Genomic DNA, 16,640 nt, shown 5'->3' with positions numbered 1-16,640 from the left:
TTAAGCTGTGTAGTAAGATCAGACGCGCACATTTGATCTGACCCTGGGGAATCAGGAGAGGGCTTTGGCTAACAACGTGACAAAACGTGAACACCTGAGAGGAAGTGAAGAGACATAAGGACACATTTCACATCTGATGTCAAGGAAAATAACAGACTAAACTGTGTGTAGCAACGTTCACTGGTAAAAACAAGGTTTTACATTTTATACTTTAGTCAGTTATTATATGTAGTTGACAAAAACTAAAAGAGCATAAATGTCCAAATTATAATTATGATTAAAACTAAATGTCTTGATCCTCTAAATTCGCATTCATTATTACAAGCAGAAACATTGTCAGCCATGCTGGATATAATACTCGTTTTCTTCCTTTTCCTCCACTCTGCTTCTGGTTGCTAAACATTAAATGAATTTGCATGAGGAGGCGTGAGTTTTACTTTGACCTGCCGACACTCGTCTTCTGCTCCCATTCATTAAAACGCCTTCTGCTGTGTCGGCTGTGCATGAAGTGATCTGTTCACGCATGAATGTTTGGCAGTGACTAAGCGACAGGTGAATGTTGTGCAATTAATGAATAATCCTGTGGTGGGAAGAACACAGAACTTGGGTGTAACGATAAATGCATAAAACAAACCAAAATGACCATTTCGTCACTATTAAACATTAAAAAAAAGAGATGAGATCAGCAAAAACATTCTAAATGATTTCTGAAGTTATGTGTCAGAGGCTGCACAGCATTACTTTAACACTTCAGAGACATTTTTCCTTTAGATAACAGAAACACGACAGGAAAACGAGTGTTTGAGTCACTCACCGTTGCCGGTCTGCTTTATAGGAGGACGTCAACTCATCGAACAGTGTGCAGTTCATCTCCATCAGCGTCTTCAGCACATTGTAGACTAGAGCTACGATTGTCCTGCAACACAACAGAGACTGTCATCAGCAACACAGCTGTGAAATGTGCATGAGTGGATGTCATATTTCGCTGTAACTGTGCAGAAAATCTATTTGCTGGTGAATCATTCCCAAACCAGCCAACACTCTAGTTTTCACACACATTTCTCCATCTCCTAGTGACTTTACATTTTTGTTAGAAACTTCTGTAGTTTTTGTGATGCTCAGACCTTGTTTTAATAAATAACTGGATTACACACACCCTAAAGTTTTGTGTGTGCGTGTCAACAAGTCTCTAAGTGCCAAATGGCAATTGACAACCTGATTCGAGAAGTGCGAGCGCAGCTAATCATAAACAGGAAGGCAAATCAGCTGAATGAATTAGCCATATTAGCTTTAGCTTCACCGCTTTTACAGTGAAAACAGTACAAAGAGATGCAGAAACACGTGTGAGCTACATCCTACTCGTAAATGTGTGTGACAGGTGACTGTTGGCTTCAGGAAAGCTTGAACAATATTCATTGTTTTAAGCTTTCCAAGTTAACCACTCATGATCAAAATCCCTGTAAGCGGGTTATGAGAGGATGCACTGTTCTCAGAGAGGTTTGTAATACTTTGACCTCCAAGATCTATGCTAAATGATGTGTGAGACGTGCCAGACATGATGGTGTCTTTTTGTCTCGCCTGCCATGTGTACATGTCAACACATTCTTAAGAAAAGCTCACGAGAGCAGCCTTAACACAGACACAGCAACAGGTTTCAGTGCACATTTTCATAGATGTGGTTGAAAGCGGTCCTTTGACTTTTATTCATTACATAACAATTGTTTCTAGAGCGCGGCGATCACGGTACATACGGATTCCAGTGTTCTTTGGAGATTCTGTACAGGCTGCCAAACATGATGGGAAGGATCTTGTCGATGTTCTCTTCGATGAGGCTGAGGATGTACTCGTTATTCCAGAAGTAGAGCGCCCGCTCTGCTACCTGCAAACACAGAGAAAGAAGAAAAACTCCAGTTTAAACAGTGAAAGCTGACTGGAATTTGGGAGTGTTATGATAATGATGCTCAGAAAGTAGGGGACCAAAGCCCTTTCAGACATGTGCCTCTTGCATAAATCCAGCTTTACATGGGTAATTTCTATGTAGCAGTCATGATAACACGAGAAAAGCTGTTGGTTTATAAGACACTTCAGGCTAAACAGAATTCAGTTTTCTTATTTCATTAAGGGTTTTACACCACTTTTACATGTGCACTGCAGCCTATAGGTTGAATCAAAGAACGCAAATGCTCAACACAATTTTATCAGACATTCGATTCATTCATTCAGCAGCAAGGTCTACGCACGGTCTTTGTGAGACAATTAAAGAGAACAGTCTGGTGATTTTCATAGCTTTCAAGTGGCCATTGAGTGTCCTGCTTCCTGCCCTGACTAAACTAAACAGAGCCACGGTTCTCAAAGGAAGCGTTTGTGTGGCTTGTGATAAGTAAAGCATTAACTAATGTACTAGCGGTTCATGTTACACTACAGAAACACAGAACAGACCATCTGAGCATTTCCCTTCAATATTTAACTCCTGTTCTTGCCAACATAATGATCTAAGCCTTCCATTACTGAACAACCACAGCTGGGTTCACAGAATTAACCCGCAGAATTAAAATCACCCTGAAACATCCCTTAGTTACGCTGCTATTGGCTTCGGTTTCCAGGGGATGCAACTACTTTCTGGTATTATAACTAGCTTGTGTTCTTTTGCTCTATGTTCCTCTTTTCACATTCCCCTCATTCACCAGCCAGTTAAAAGATATTGCTGCCCATAACCCAGTCGGGTGATACAGGAAGTCTTTTCGTGTTAAAGGTTTTTTCTCCCCACGGTCACTGGGCTGATCATAGGGGGCTACCTGATTGTTGGGGTTTTCCCTTGTAGTGTCTTTAGCTTTCAATAAAAAGAGCTATGAAACAATCGTTGTAGTAAACTGGTGCTACAGAAATAAAACTGAATTAACTGAAATATTAACAGCATCTAACTAATGATTAATAAACTATAAATCATAATATAAATGTGCTGGCCCTCAACCCTGAAACAGCACTTCCTGTAGTAAGAACATGTTGGGCACAGATGACCACCTTCTGTACTTCTTATGAGCAACACGTGTGTGAAAAAACAGCTTTAAAGATAAACTTTTATATTGCAATATTTTTGCAATATTTTTAAAAGCATACCTGAAAATGTGGATTGGTCACACATTTGGAGATCTGCTTGAATAGTGGCTCCTGGATCTTTTTGAACTGCGTTGGTTCGATGACATCCAGAATCTCTTCAATTTCGCCAAGAAACATCACCTAATTGGACAGGAGGTGCAGAATATTGAAATGTGGCTGGCAGCATACAGATTTTTAAACGTGTTGTCTATTTGTAGACATGCAGACTACCTCTTTCTGGCTGCAGGTTTTAGGCCAAAACTTCAGCAGACCACGGATCACCTTTGAAAAAGAAACAGAATATTCCTTGAGTTTTTCTCTCTCGTGTCAATTTGAGTGGGTAGCTTTTAGCATCCACAACACATTTCTCTGCAGTGTAGACAAATATAGTGCCTAGTCTTTGTGCTTTCAGTGGGAGAAATGATTAAAGAAAAGAAAAAGAAAAAAAAAGTACCGGCTCGGTAAGCGTAGGATCCTTCTCCAAGAACTGCACCACGCAGTAGGCAAGCTGAGGAGCACAGATAAAAATAAACACAAACAAACCCAAAAATTGCATCAGACAAAGCGGGCATCACACCATTTGAAAATAATATAATTATTTTAATGAATCCCCACTGTGTTGAACAAAGCAGTGAATTCTTAAATAAGTATTTTAATTTCCCAGCCACTAGAAGGTGCTGCAGTACAGAGATTACACCATCGCCTTGCTTAATCCTCCTGAGACAAGCAGCTTCATAATTCAGCTATAAACAGTCTAACAGTTTCTGTGCAATGGCACAAATCAAAACCCCCAATAATGTTTCCAGGACATGGTGAAGAGTTTCCTCTACCTGTGCATGAAAAAGAGCCAATCCTTTAGCTGTGTGTAACGGGATGAGCACCTTCATCAGAAACTGCTTGTGCTCGGCTTTCAGAGGCAACGCAAACCCGTTGATGATACTGCAAACAGAGAAACAGCAGGACAACGTTAGATTGCACACAAAACAGCAGCATGAACTGTGAGAATAGAGCAGAGCATGGCTTTAAAAAGGCCTGAAGAGCCTTTTACCTCAACATTAACAAGTAAAACTAACTCGCAGGTTATTGTAACTACACAAGATAGCGATGCGTTTTCTTGTCACTGGTTGGCTGTATTGCACAAACCAATGAGGATTAAAACCCATTGAGACGTCCAAGTGGGCTCAAAAGTTATGACCAGGTCAAATTAATCTCATTCACTACCAACTGAGGGTGTCTGAGTGCTATGACTGCATGGTCAGTATTAACCACGGCCATATTGAGCAGGAAAATATGTGAGCACACCATCACATCATCGTTTTACTAACGTGAGGCCACAACCACACCTTTGCAGTGTGGGAGTCAACCAATAGGATCACTCCCTCCATCATCACCACCACCTTCTATCAGGTAATATGCAACATACAATATTTCAAGATCATTTAGCATTTCATGATTATTTCTATGGTTTGTTATGCACAATTAATCAACACGGAGAAAGCGATGTTAACGACTTTGCTAAAATTGTTGAATCAACACATCAGGATCAAGGATTTGGTGGAATTTTAAGTGGTGTCCATGCAGGTTGTGTTGTATGTGACATTGATCTTGAGCACAATTTTGATGAAAACCCTTTAGCTGATCACTGTAAGTATGACTAAACTATGACCAATGGTAGTGGTTATTATGAATTGGGGATCATTTTATGGGTTTAACATCTTATATAAACAAAGAAATCTTTCTTAGAAGTTACAATTTCATTCAATTCATAGATCAATAAACGTGTCTGATGATCAGCTTTAGTGTACAGTTACTGTGTAACTTTACATCACACAACATTTTGTCACTCACCTTCCCAGGATCTCTAACAGTTCAGCGACTCCATTGAAGTGTTCGGTTTCATATATGAACCTGGAACAGCAGCAAACACATTGACGATTGAAATTATCAAACACGTCACAACTGTGAAAGCAGAGCACCCTGATCAGAACAATTGATTAGCACCGCTCCCAACGCTGCGCTCCTTTCAAATGCTATCACTCTGATTTGGGATCCAAGTTGGGTAAGTACCATTACACTGATATTTCATGATTCCTGATCAAGAATACAACAAAATTATACCATCATAGCCTTTATAATTAGCTAATTTATGATTGGAGCCTAAAAATAAACCCACAGAAAACAGGCATCGCCTGCATACTTGCGGCCAAAAGGAAAAAGCTAAAGAAGTCTAATCTATGTAGGCAATGAATAATTATCTGGAAAAATCAAACATATTTGGCTTCACACTGGGAGGCTCTTATGTAAGTAAATGATCCATGCATCATTTAGCTCGTCTGTTTGGTAACACATTTCCATCTAGCTGTGCAGACCTGGTATGTACAGACAGAGCCTGACAACTGTGGCACTATTTTTATCCTCTACGGCAGATGGTCAAAGTGGGTGCACCCGTTTTGCCACCTTGCCTGTTGGAAATGACATCAAGTGTCCCCTGTTTCAATCATCTGAAGCTCATTGTCACGCAGCAACAGGAGCAGTAAGGACACAACACACTGCTGCCAGGAGTAAGTGACACCTCCAACTGAACCGTTTTACTTCTCCTGGTGTTTAAGGCCTGGAGTGAATCTGAGTGAAGACTTTAGCTCACTTTGTGCAAGAGGTGGTCAACTGAACAGACCAGAAACACTAAAACTGAAAAGAACTGACTGAATACATTGCTCATCAGTTTTTCAAAAATCTATCAAAAAACTTGCTCAAAACTAAAAATTGTTACTTTTTTTTTAATATATCCAAATTTGAGCTGACACACTAGACTTCTCTAAGAAGTTAGTCAAACATAACATTCAGCCAATAAAAAGAATGTGCATGTTCAGGAATTAATTGCTGCAATTTGGTATCTTAATTTAAAAAAAATAATTTGCTTTACTATTTTTCTGCTTTTAAAACTAAATAAATAAATAAAACAGCTAATTTAAAAATTCATGGACAACAACAATAATTATATTTTAGCATTAAAAATATAATTTTGATTAAAGAGCTTCTGCATATAGGTAAATTAACCATTACACAACATGATTTTGGTATTTAGAAAATGTTTAATTTAGGGTATCTGTTGTTTGGTTCTAATAAATTTGTTGTATACCGCTGTAATACTTTGTCAGAAGAATATTTAGTTGATTTTATTGGGGACAGCTTATTCTGTGAGATATAAACCTTAAACCTCTGGTGCAGACGTGGAGAGCTGGAGTAAAGACGGTCAAGTCATTCCTGTTGCACTCCTTTGAAGTCTGCTTAAAGCCTTGGGTGTGCAGCCGGTGAATTGTAATGTAAAGTCTCTGCTGACGAACCCAGGGGGTTTTCTGTACGGTTGTCCGTATCCTCTCGTTAACAGTCAGATGATGAATTTGCATCACTGACAGAAGTGCAGTACCAAATACACCAAGACTCTCACCTGTTTAACAATCGCCTCAACATATCATGGTGTTAGAAGAGAATACATCACCACATAATGTAGCGCAAAAATGTTCATAGTATGCAAGTACATTTTTTTCATTTGTTCAATTTTCAACTCAATTCCATTTAATTTTATTTGTATAGTGCCAAATCACAACAACAGTTGCCTCAAGGTGCTTTATATTGTAAGGTTAATACAGAGAAACCCCAACCATGAGATGATCCCCTATGAGCAAGCGCTTTGGCGACAGTGGGAAGGAAAAACTCCCTTTTAATAGGAAGAAATTCAGGCAGAACCAAGCTCAGGGAAGGGAGGCCATCTAGCATCATTTGTTTGGGGATCGGGTGGGAACTTTTTTCATATTTGGTCGAACTTATATAGAAGAACCGTTAAGGAGAGGAGGCCAAAACAATATCTAATGATACCTCAAAACAGGTTTGTATTGGTTTTGTGCCTCTTCTTGTTTTGTTTAGTCAGAAATAAATGAAGATGATCTGATGACCCAATACTACACAAGTAAAGAAACATAATAATTCTTATTCTTGAAACTGTAGAGAAAAATATCAGATCTAAATACGTTGTTTAAATCAGATAACAAAAAAACCCAAAACAAAACGAAAACAAACTTTAAAGGTTTTGTGTCTTTAAGAGAACCTGCTAAAAGTAAAAACAAACAAACAAACAAAAACCCCCACAATAATCTGGACATTTATTCATTAAAAAAAAAATCTCATTAAATGTGAAAGATTTTAGTCTGTTTAGTGACAACCAAAAAATGTAAGTGCTTTTTGGGTTTTTCCATAGGGGTTTACAGTGCAGCTGCTTTCCTGGCCCGACTCACTACAGATCAAATTGGGCTACATGTACACAGTGAAGTGCTATAAAACACCTGTTCAAATGTATCCATTAACAGCTGTTAAACTTTATCCTTTCTTTTTCTTCTCACTCTTTTTAAATTGTAAATATAACAAAAATTATCGTAAAAAGACAGTACATAATAAGTTATAGATGTTCTTAGGTCTATTTTATATGCCCTTAATTTGCATTATATCCCAAAAGACTTTTTGATACCTTAACTAAATTTAGTGACTGGCTTATCAGGTTGAAACAAAAGCTTAGTCCCCCAAGAAAGTTCTTGTGTAAGACTACATACTTCACGGGAAGCTACTGCCTGTTGGTTTCTGTCCCAGAAGGCCAAGCCTCTAGTCTAACTCAGAGCAACTGGCTAATGACAGGCAAAAACAAATACAGGGAACAGGTGTTTCGATCTAGAGACATTCTGATTACAGGGATTTTCCCAGCTCAAAATGGGCCTCTAGGAGGTGACTACACACATGAATGACCGATGTGCATATATTTAAGATAACTTATTTCTGATCATTAAAACCAACCTCTTGTATGCTTGTGGTTACTGCTTAATTGGCATGTTTTTTTTGGTGATTTTCTGCCACGTGTTCTTTAAAACCACATATAAGAAAAAATATGAACTAAGACACATTTTCTACCTGCTGTTAACTCACCGCAAGAAAATGTTGTTAATCTGCTTCCTGATGAAGGCCCGCAATCCCAGGAACTTTCCATAAATTCGATGCAGGATGGTCTTTAGAAAGTCCCGCTCCCTTGGGTCCTCACTGTCAAACAGCTCCAGCAACTTTAAAGAGAAAGAGAAACACTTGAACACTTAGCACAGTATTATTAGGCCTTCTGAAGGTAGGTTGGTGGTCGTCACTGGTTGGACACAAAAGCGTATATTTTTAAATGCTGTGACGTGCTCCTCTGATTAATAATAGTCACGGTAAGATATAATCAGTCATCTTTTGAGTTTAGTTCATGACGCATTTCATCTCACTATGATACTACTATATGACTCATTCAATACACTGCCTCTGGTGTGCAGTGTGGCTCAATTTTGTATTTCGTAAATATGTAATGCTTTCTTCTTAATACTGAAATGTTGTGAAGATCACACACTGTGATAGCAGTTCTGTGTACAGCTTATTTTTGGAGATTTAAAAAATAAAACATTAAAAAATGCAAAGCTTGCGTTTTGGATAGTTTTATAACAGCATCCCCACCCCCCGGAGAACCGAGTTAGGGGCGTGGCCACAGAGATCAAAAGCTGTCCTGATATAGCTGGAGCCCCCCCCGTCATTAAACTGGACTTCTTCATTCTGTGTGTGCGCGTGTTTTGTTGAGTGAAGTTCTAGTTCTAGTATGTTACTTAACATTAACTAGCAGAGCTATGCATGTGCTTGTGCATTGCACCCATACAGATTATTAGTGCTGGACAGTATTTTTAGATTCTAGGGAGCTGTTTATTTCCATGTATCATTTTTGCCCTACTGAGGAAAGTGAGCTGGGTAATTGTTTCGTTCTTGCTCATCTTAATTTTTGCATCATATGACAAGCTGGAAGTAAGAAAGGCGTTTAGTTAATAAAAGATCCCTCTGGATACACTCCACAGTACTCCTGATGGCCAAAAATAGTGCACGCTTAACTGCATTCAGCAGCACATCGCTACTCAAGGGGGCTAACTTGAAGTCTACCCACTCATCCAAAGATGTTCACTTCTGGTGAAAGAAATCCAACGCTGTCATAGTCAGAATTCTAAAAAAATAAAAGAAAATCATATGATGTCGTAGTGGCTATCAACTGGCATACTGCTTATGATTCGGTAATCAACTTGCTATTTCTGTATGTTGTCTGGTGCCGAGCAGCTACTCCCTATCAAAAAAGGGTCAGTTTACAGTCAAACTGCTCACAGAGTAAAGCAGCAGACCCACTCTGTGTAAAGAAAGGGGGAGGTGTATATTCAGGTTATAATTCTTCATGGCTTTCATCACATCAAGTGACTGTTTGACACTGCCACATTGTCTCTTGACACATCTTATTATTAAAAACAGATTAAAGTGACTTACATTCACTGAGCCAGCTGTCACCTTAAATTATGCAAACATATATACATAAGAGAACACAGGAGGTGCTTAACCAGCTACCAACATCTTCTCTAACAAGCACAGAGCATGTGTGAGTGAATTCTCTATCATTTAAACAGATTTGAGAGCCCTGGTGTAAAGCAGCCACTTGCATTAACATGCAATGACTCATTATTACAATACTGTTGAAGGGAGCCAAGCCGATGCCACCGAGTTCAAATGGAGTGTTTTCAGGCTCTGATCAGCTTCGGGACATGGCACTCATCTTCCACTAGCATGTCATCAGCACCTCGGTGACAGAGCTGACATCTATTTTTAACTATATCCAGAAAAAGGGTTTCACATGTTGTTCTTCTGCACGGTGCTGATTCACATTCATTCAGCTCAGAACCAAAAATCTGGCTGTTAAACGGCACAACCACTTTCTCTATGCTGCAAATGAGCAGCTAGCTATTAGGCTTTCCTCTGGTTCATTAGAGCACATCCTGGTCATTACCATATTTCCCAGTTTGTTTCAAACTGTATAGATCACAATTAAACATGAGATACAACAGACAAACTATGGATCATGAAATGTTTGTTTGGTTTAATTTACTTTGAGTTATTTTGAAATGAAAGCAGCTGGTCAGACCACTTCAGCAGGATGCTGAGAAAACAGGAGGTCTAAAATTCTGAGACTCAGAAATCTTCAATATACTATCACAGTGCCTTCACCAGCTGGTTAATGTACTTAATGCAAGATATTCAACTAATGGATACATTTACACATTATATAGTTTATATTTTGTGTGACATTAAGAATAGTCAAAGTCAAAATTTCGAGAAAAAAAGTCAAAAAGTGGAGATTAAATTTGTCGTTTTTGAGACTAACTATTACTGATTGATTTTTGCTTTTGGGCCATGCATTGTGCTTTACGTGGGGTGGCTGCTAAAGTGGGGTAACCTCCTCTGCAGCCACACCCCAGCAGTGTTTGGGGGACAATCGGACCAACGGCACATCTAGCTTTCCCCTAATATGTACAGACTCAGTTGTTTCTGAAGTCATTTCTCTTTTCTGTTGTTCAGGATTTATCCGCTCCGAGTCCAATTTCAACAGCTTTACAGTTTCACATTACCTGGCAAAACAATGCAGACACAGCACCCATGCATAACTGCAAACATGACTCACTACGGTGAGGATTGAGTGGAGTACAAATTTACAAAATATACATAAATCGCAGAAAACCGACACACTTAATCCAAAGTAGCTATCCAAACTATCTGCAGGATGTTGTGCTGATTTCTTTAAAGCAGGACTGCTTCATAGCACCTGCTAGAGTAACATCTCCATCAAAATGATGAAGTAACTCAATTTGTCAGGAGTCATTTTCAAAGGTTATCCACCAACACTTTCTAATGTTTACTTTGTGATAAATGTATGTTACGAAAAATGTTAACTTATGTAACTGTAACTAAATATTTTATTTATAAGCCAAAACCAAAACAGTGATTAGTCGTTTCCATGAAAATACCCCGAGGGGGTCGGAGCAGCAGCAGGGCTGAAACAATAACTTGATTGACAGAAAATGAATCGCTCGGATCTCTGAGCTGAACTTCATTACACCAGATCGACTATCAGTGATGACAAAATGTTATGTGGATGTAAACATTGGAGGTTTTTTTAATGAAATGAAAGCATGCTATTCAGACATATTGTTTGTGCCTTAGGTAATATAAATATTTAACAATGACAGGGTGACACTGGATAAAGTCATCGGGAGTATTTTTTCACAAAAAAGGGAGGTCTATGTCAGATTTAATTTCATTAACCACTGAATATGTAAAGGAATATATGACAATATTATGAGTCTGCACAGACGACAACCATGGAAACCAGTTATTACTGAATTTAGAGTACATGTTAAAAAACTGGGCCCCTCTGATAGACCTGTCCAGGTATGCTGAGACAACATGAACAGAGACGTACTATACATGCAAGATGAGTTAAAAAATGACTGCAATGACTTTCAAGTGAAACAACAGCTTTCTATTTGCGTATAAAACCTCAGGCACTCACTGACACTGACCGGACAATGTCACATTAACGGCTCAGCTGTACTGCATGAGAATGACACGGCACTCTGTGTTAGCAGATGTGACTTCAGTTTTTGGGCGTTTTGGAGGTCCTTATTGATTGTCAAATAAATAGCAATGCATAGCTGCTAACAGGGATATCATATTATTGCACCATGCTCATACTTGTGGTTTCTCTCACTTCTTTAATTAGTGCCTCCTCCTCTCCTCTGGCCATCTGCCTCCTGCCTGTGACCCGTGGTGAGAGGACTCCTCAAACAATTAGTCCATCTGTATTCACAAGCTGTTTTGGTTATTTAAGATGACCACACTTTAGTGTGCGATTCAAAACATCAAGTCACATTGTCACATGAGATTTTAATCAAAGGTAGCGCCAAATATAAATTAAAAACAATATTATCAACACTTTTAGATCTGAGATCATAAATGCAGCTGTAGTTGAGCCATAAAAAAAATTATTTATGATGTAGCTGTGCCAAATGTCACAATGAACTGACACCACTGTAGCATGAAGCTCCAGATATTCTGTTAAAATATCTGTTGAAATGACTCCTCCAGTCAGGAGGCAGTTGCAAGCCCAATTCCCCCCAAAAACTAAAACTAAAACTATTTCATGTATGTCACGTTTGCAGATCCTATTGTTTTTACTAACTACCTGGTTATTGTTTGCATTTACAGTTGGGACATTACATGAGATCGTTTTATTTTAGGGCTTTTTTCTGAGTATTGTTTACTCTTCTTCAGGATTTGGTGCTTTTGCAGAACTCTCACTTTCAGTTTTGGTACACTTGCAATATTTTGACATCTAAGAGGGAGTTCTGCTTTCCATTTTTAGCAACCTCTAACTGGTTACATACCATGCTGTAGGTGTTGGTTGATTGCCACAAAGCACTTGTATTTAATTCTGACTGACTTTGTGTTTGCCAGATGACGATGAAAACTTTAAAAGTTAGATGAAGATGATGACCCTGCAAATGCACTTTCTTCAAACATGTCTCAGTTTTTCCACCTTCCGTCGACTGCAGAAATGCTGTGGCATGGCTCCTTGGGTTAACCACCTTACTTTGCTCTGCTACATCAGGCTGAGGAATTACTTTGTCAGTTAACTACTATAAATCTAGCCATGTTAAATGAACAGTTCTTAACATCTTATTATATATTGTTTCCAATATGCAAAATGCTGAGAATATTACAAAATTTACGCCTTCCTTCTTTCTAATTTCAACAATTTGCAAGCATTTAAACAGGGCCGAGTTGTACCCATTTTTTTTGACCCGAGTGGTTTTTGTCATTCTGGTCAAAGCACAAAAGCAATGAGGAAATACGACAGATACTATCAAACTCCTCATAAATAAGCTATGAATGTAACCATCTACCAAGTCACTGAACTGCAAGCCACGAGCAATGGTCTGGTTACATTCTGGACATGCTGCAAATCGATTACAGGAGTCACACAGAGAAACAGCCATATAGTCTTACATCCATACATAAAACCAATTTACGATCACCAATTAACCTACCCACCATGACTGAATCATGACAGAACACTGTAAACCCCGCAAGTACAGGGAAAACATGTAAACATGAAACAGAAAAGCCCAAACCAACATACTGAAACACCATACCACCGGGGCAAGAAGATCGGCAGAATTCAGTCATAAGGAACTGCACTCCCCAAATTTTCCAACCACAAGCTAACAGTTAGCTTTACATGCATTTCTTTTTATCAGTTTGTTTTTCCCCCTCACTCTAAACTGCTGTGTTTCGTTTTCTGTATAGTCCACACCCATTTTAAGGGGGGAAATGGGTGTGGGCGTTCAGTGATACAATAATAGAAACATGAAATATTAATAGAGTGAAAATTAACTGCAGGGTTTATTTTAGGTAGGTATGTAACTAAGGTGTAACGACTAAGTTACGGCAAAGTACAAAGGAAAAAAGTTTTATCAGTATAAGACACAATAAGAAGAATTTTTCCTTGTGTGGTGTTGGAAGCTCATGATTTTGATCATGCGTTTCCTTCCAGAGAGAAAATATTCTTGACCAAAACTAGTGAACCTCTATCTCTTCCTCTAGCTATCCAAGCCTCTTCTGTGTTTTATGAGCACCTTAGAAGTATCTTTGAATACTCAGTCTCATGCTGTGTGTGTATTATGCTAAGGGCTAACAAAGCCTTGCCTTTACTACCACCCATACATCCATCCCACACTCTATGCTTCAACCACAGTACGCTTTCCTTAAGAGTAAACAACTGGCAGCTATTTAAAGCTCACAAACGACACACTCGCATCATGGAAAGTCAGAGCAGGCACCTTGGATGTGCCCCAGCCAGCATTCCAGACCTTGTGGTTCCTTTTAGTTGCTGCTTCACAAGAAGTGAAACATTCCTGCAGTAGGTGGGTACAGATCCAGGACACATGGAGACGAGCTGCAACATATTAACAGTCTGATTCATCTACAGAGAGCACTGAAACCTGTGAACTCCCAAAACACATCACAATGGGCTTTAATGACTCGTGTTATATTTAATCACGCACACAAACTCCAGTAAGATGAGACACCACCTGTAACAATTAGCAGAATCTGTAAATGGTTGCAAGAATTACCTGATCAATAGTTTTTGTCACATTCAAGCAAAAACAGCAAAAATTATAAGTGTCCACTCTTCCTCCCTCTCCACCTCTTTTTGCAGCGAGGTGCTCTCAAACATTCCCAGAGAAATGCTGTCCTGGATTTGCCCTGGAGTCTCATACCTCTCACCTGAGCAGAGATCAGGTACCCAACCTACCCTACCTCTAGACTGAGCGCATCAAAGGAAGTTCATTTCGAATTATAACGTGAATATGCTAAATAACAAAGCAAATAAATAATTATCAAGGACCAAACTATTGCTAAAAGACTTAAAACACAATGGCGCTTTCATTTTTTCTAATATGTGCTGGTCAATAATATACAAGCGGAGAGAAACCAGTGAACTCTATATAAACAATATCAGAAAAATGTTCATCAAGAAAGGTTACCATCATTTTTTTGTGAAAACTGCTAAAGCTGCAAATGTTGTGTTGTAGCAATGCTCCACACATAACGTTCACAAAGGTTTATGTTATCTTGTCTGGTATTAATTTATTGACCTAAACACACAATTTCTTATTTCTTTGAAATCCCTATAACCTGGTCGTGGTATGGTAATTTAGAAACTGCTTATTTACATCATCATCATCATTATGAAAGTTGTCTGAAGTGTTCTTTGGAGGGGACACATACCTAAAAATAATCAAAGGCCTTTAATATTACAACTACACTAATGAAAACAGTGGTTGGAGACTGCTCCCTTTCCTCTAGTGTTGCCAACTCTTGAAGCACTTTAGACGTTGTTGCTTTGGAAATGATTTCTTTGAAGACATCTTGCTTTAAAAAAGGTCTGCAGGCCAGTTTCCATCTGTAATGGGACTTTTTTGTGTCAAAATGGCAGTAACACAGAGTCAGTATGCTATCAGTCTTCCACTGAATGGAGCCAAGTTAGCAATTGGATTCAATTGAAGCCTGAAAGCATCTGCAGTCAGTCTAAGTTGGACAATGAAGGTTTGGAGACAGGTTTCCTCCCATCAGGTAACCTATGAAATCACATCAAAGCAGCAGGTCTCCACAACTACTTGCAATCAGTAAAATAAATAAAAAGAATAATTCAATGCACCTTCTTTTCAACAAACAAAAACCCACCTGCAGAACAAACTTCTGATCAATATGTCTCTTTGCAATGCTGGGTTGGAAGTCTGGATTCTCCAAGAAGCGCAGAAGAAACTCATAGACCAGCTGGAATATCAAGAAAAATTCCAATTTAAATAGGAATATGTATTTTGCAGAGGTTGTGACACAAAAGTATTAAATCAGAGCGGTTCAAATCAGAGAGTGAAACACAAGATCCTTACTTGTATGTGAGGCCATGCAGCTTCCAGAGTGGGCTCATCCTCTTCTGGGTCAAAATCCGGATTGTCACTTGGTGGGAGAACCCGGAAAATATTGGTGCAGATCTGCATGGGAAAGGGAGAGATTCATTAACTTAAAACCAAACCAAATGAAAGTCGAGGGTTTAACTTTTAAGGAGTACATGGAATACAATGCAGCAGAAGAACACAACATTATTCACACGTGTTCTTTACTTCTAAGCTTCTCACAGTGCGACCTGGATTTTCTGGCTTCTCTCAGCTTTTTATGTCTACAGGTTTTTTTCTCGTCTCCATTTTCCCACAAAGTTTTGTTGTGTTTAACCAACGATGCATTTAGTTCCCTGATACTAGCTACCTTATTCAAAATCTGTTACTATAATTGGCTTTCACTAATGCTAATTCTCACACCCCGCCTTGTTTTCTTTTATTTATTTATTTTTTTTCAATCGAACATTGTAAAGTAGTGCAAATGATCATCATGTCCTCATAGTGTGACAAAGCTCTTATTGAGTTTAGGTACAGATATTTTGTATAAATATCAAACAACTGATGCTACCTGGTGGTAAATAAACTCTATAGTCCACTGCTGTATGGCCTGATTGGAGAGATGAGATCTTAGTGATAAGATCAGGCCAGCTAAAACAGCAGTAGAGAAAGGTATTCAGTTAGGTTTGTGTATTTTGTTGATTGTTTAACATGATTATTTTTTAACTGAAAAATCATGGAATTATTCAATGAAATCCTTAATCTTTCAATATAATTAAAAACCAAGTGAAGGTGCTGGCCAACACAGGGAACGTCAATATTTTTGACCACGAAGCCTGTCTCGCTGGTCTGCCCCCTATGCAGGTGCAGGCAAGAGATGAAATGAGAGCTCAGGCTCAGAATAACAGTTAAATATTCCTTCACGGGATCAGAGTTGGAAACCTTGTGAGTTTTATTTCCTCTACATCAATGCTGTGTGTTAAATCTACACTGCAGGTATGTTTTAATTGAAACCCTAATTTTGCCTCTTTTGTAAAATTTGCCACTTGCACAGACTACCTTGTGAGCTCTACACAGAATGATGCAGAAGTATAAATTAAGCTTTAGTCGTCTTGTCTGCACTGAATACTGTTTGATTGGAGCTTTTTTTTT

The 16,640-nt window shown here is 38.7% G+C and overlaps 1 protein-coding gene across 1 annotated transcript in view; it reads right to left on the bottom strand.

The window, feature by feature from the left end:
* ppp2r5a (protein phosphatase 2, regulatory subunit B', alpha isoform) overlaps positions 1 to 16,640 on the bottom strand; it is a 59,526-nt gene that overhangs the window by 2,275 nt on the left and 40,611 nt on the right. Inside the window, exons 3-12 of the mRNA XM_005921543.3 lie at positions 15,486 to 15,587; positions 15,277 to 15,369; positions 8,068 to 8,198; positions 4,945 to 5,004; positions 3,927 to 4,035; positions 3,551 to 3,604; positions 3,328 to 3,378; positions 3,118 to 3,237; positions 1,752 to 1,879; positions 815 to 916 (exon numbers count right to left, since the gene is read on the bottom strand). Coding sequence (XP_005921605.1) covers positions 815 to 916; positions 1,752 to 1,879; positions 3,118 to 3,237; positions 3,328 to 3,378; positions 3,551 to 3,604; positions 3,927 to 4,035; positions 4,945 to 5,004; positions 8,068 to 8,198; positions 15,277 to 15,369; positions 15,486 to 15,587 — 950 coding nt within the window. The remainder of the gene's footprint in view (positions 1 to 814; positions 917 to 1,751; positions 1,880 to 3,117; positions 3,238 to 3,327; positions 3,379 to 3,550; positions 3,605 to 3,926; positions 4,036 to 4,944; positions 5,005 to 8,067; positions 8,199 to 15,276; positions 15,370 to 15,485; positions 15,588 to 16,640) is intronic.

This window comes from Haplochromis burtoni, unplaced genomic scaffold (assembly GCF_018398535.1).
Source record: "Haplochromis burtoni strain Fernald_Lab_line unplaced genomic scaffold, NCSU_Asbu1 Contig_47, whole genome shotgun sequence".
NCBI classification, from domain to species: Eukaryota; Metazoa; Chordata; class Actinopteri; order Cichliformes; family Cichlidae; genus Haplochromis; species Haplochromis burtoni.
This window is presented reverse-complemented; position numbering and strand designations above follow the sequence as displayed.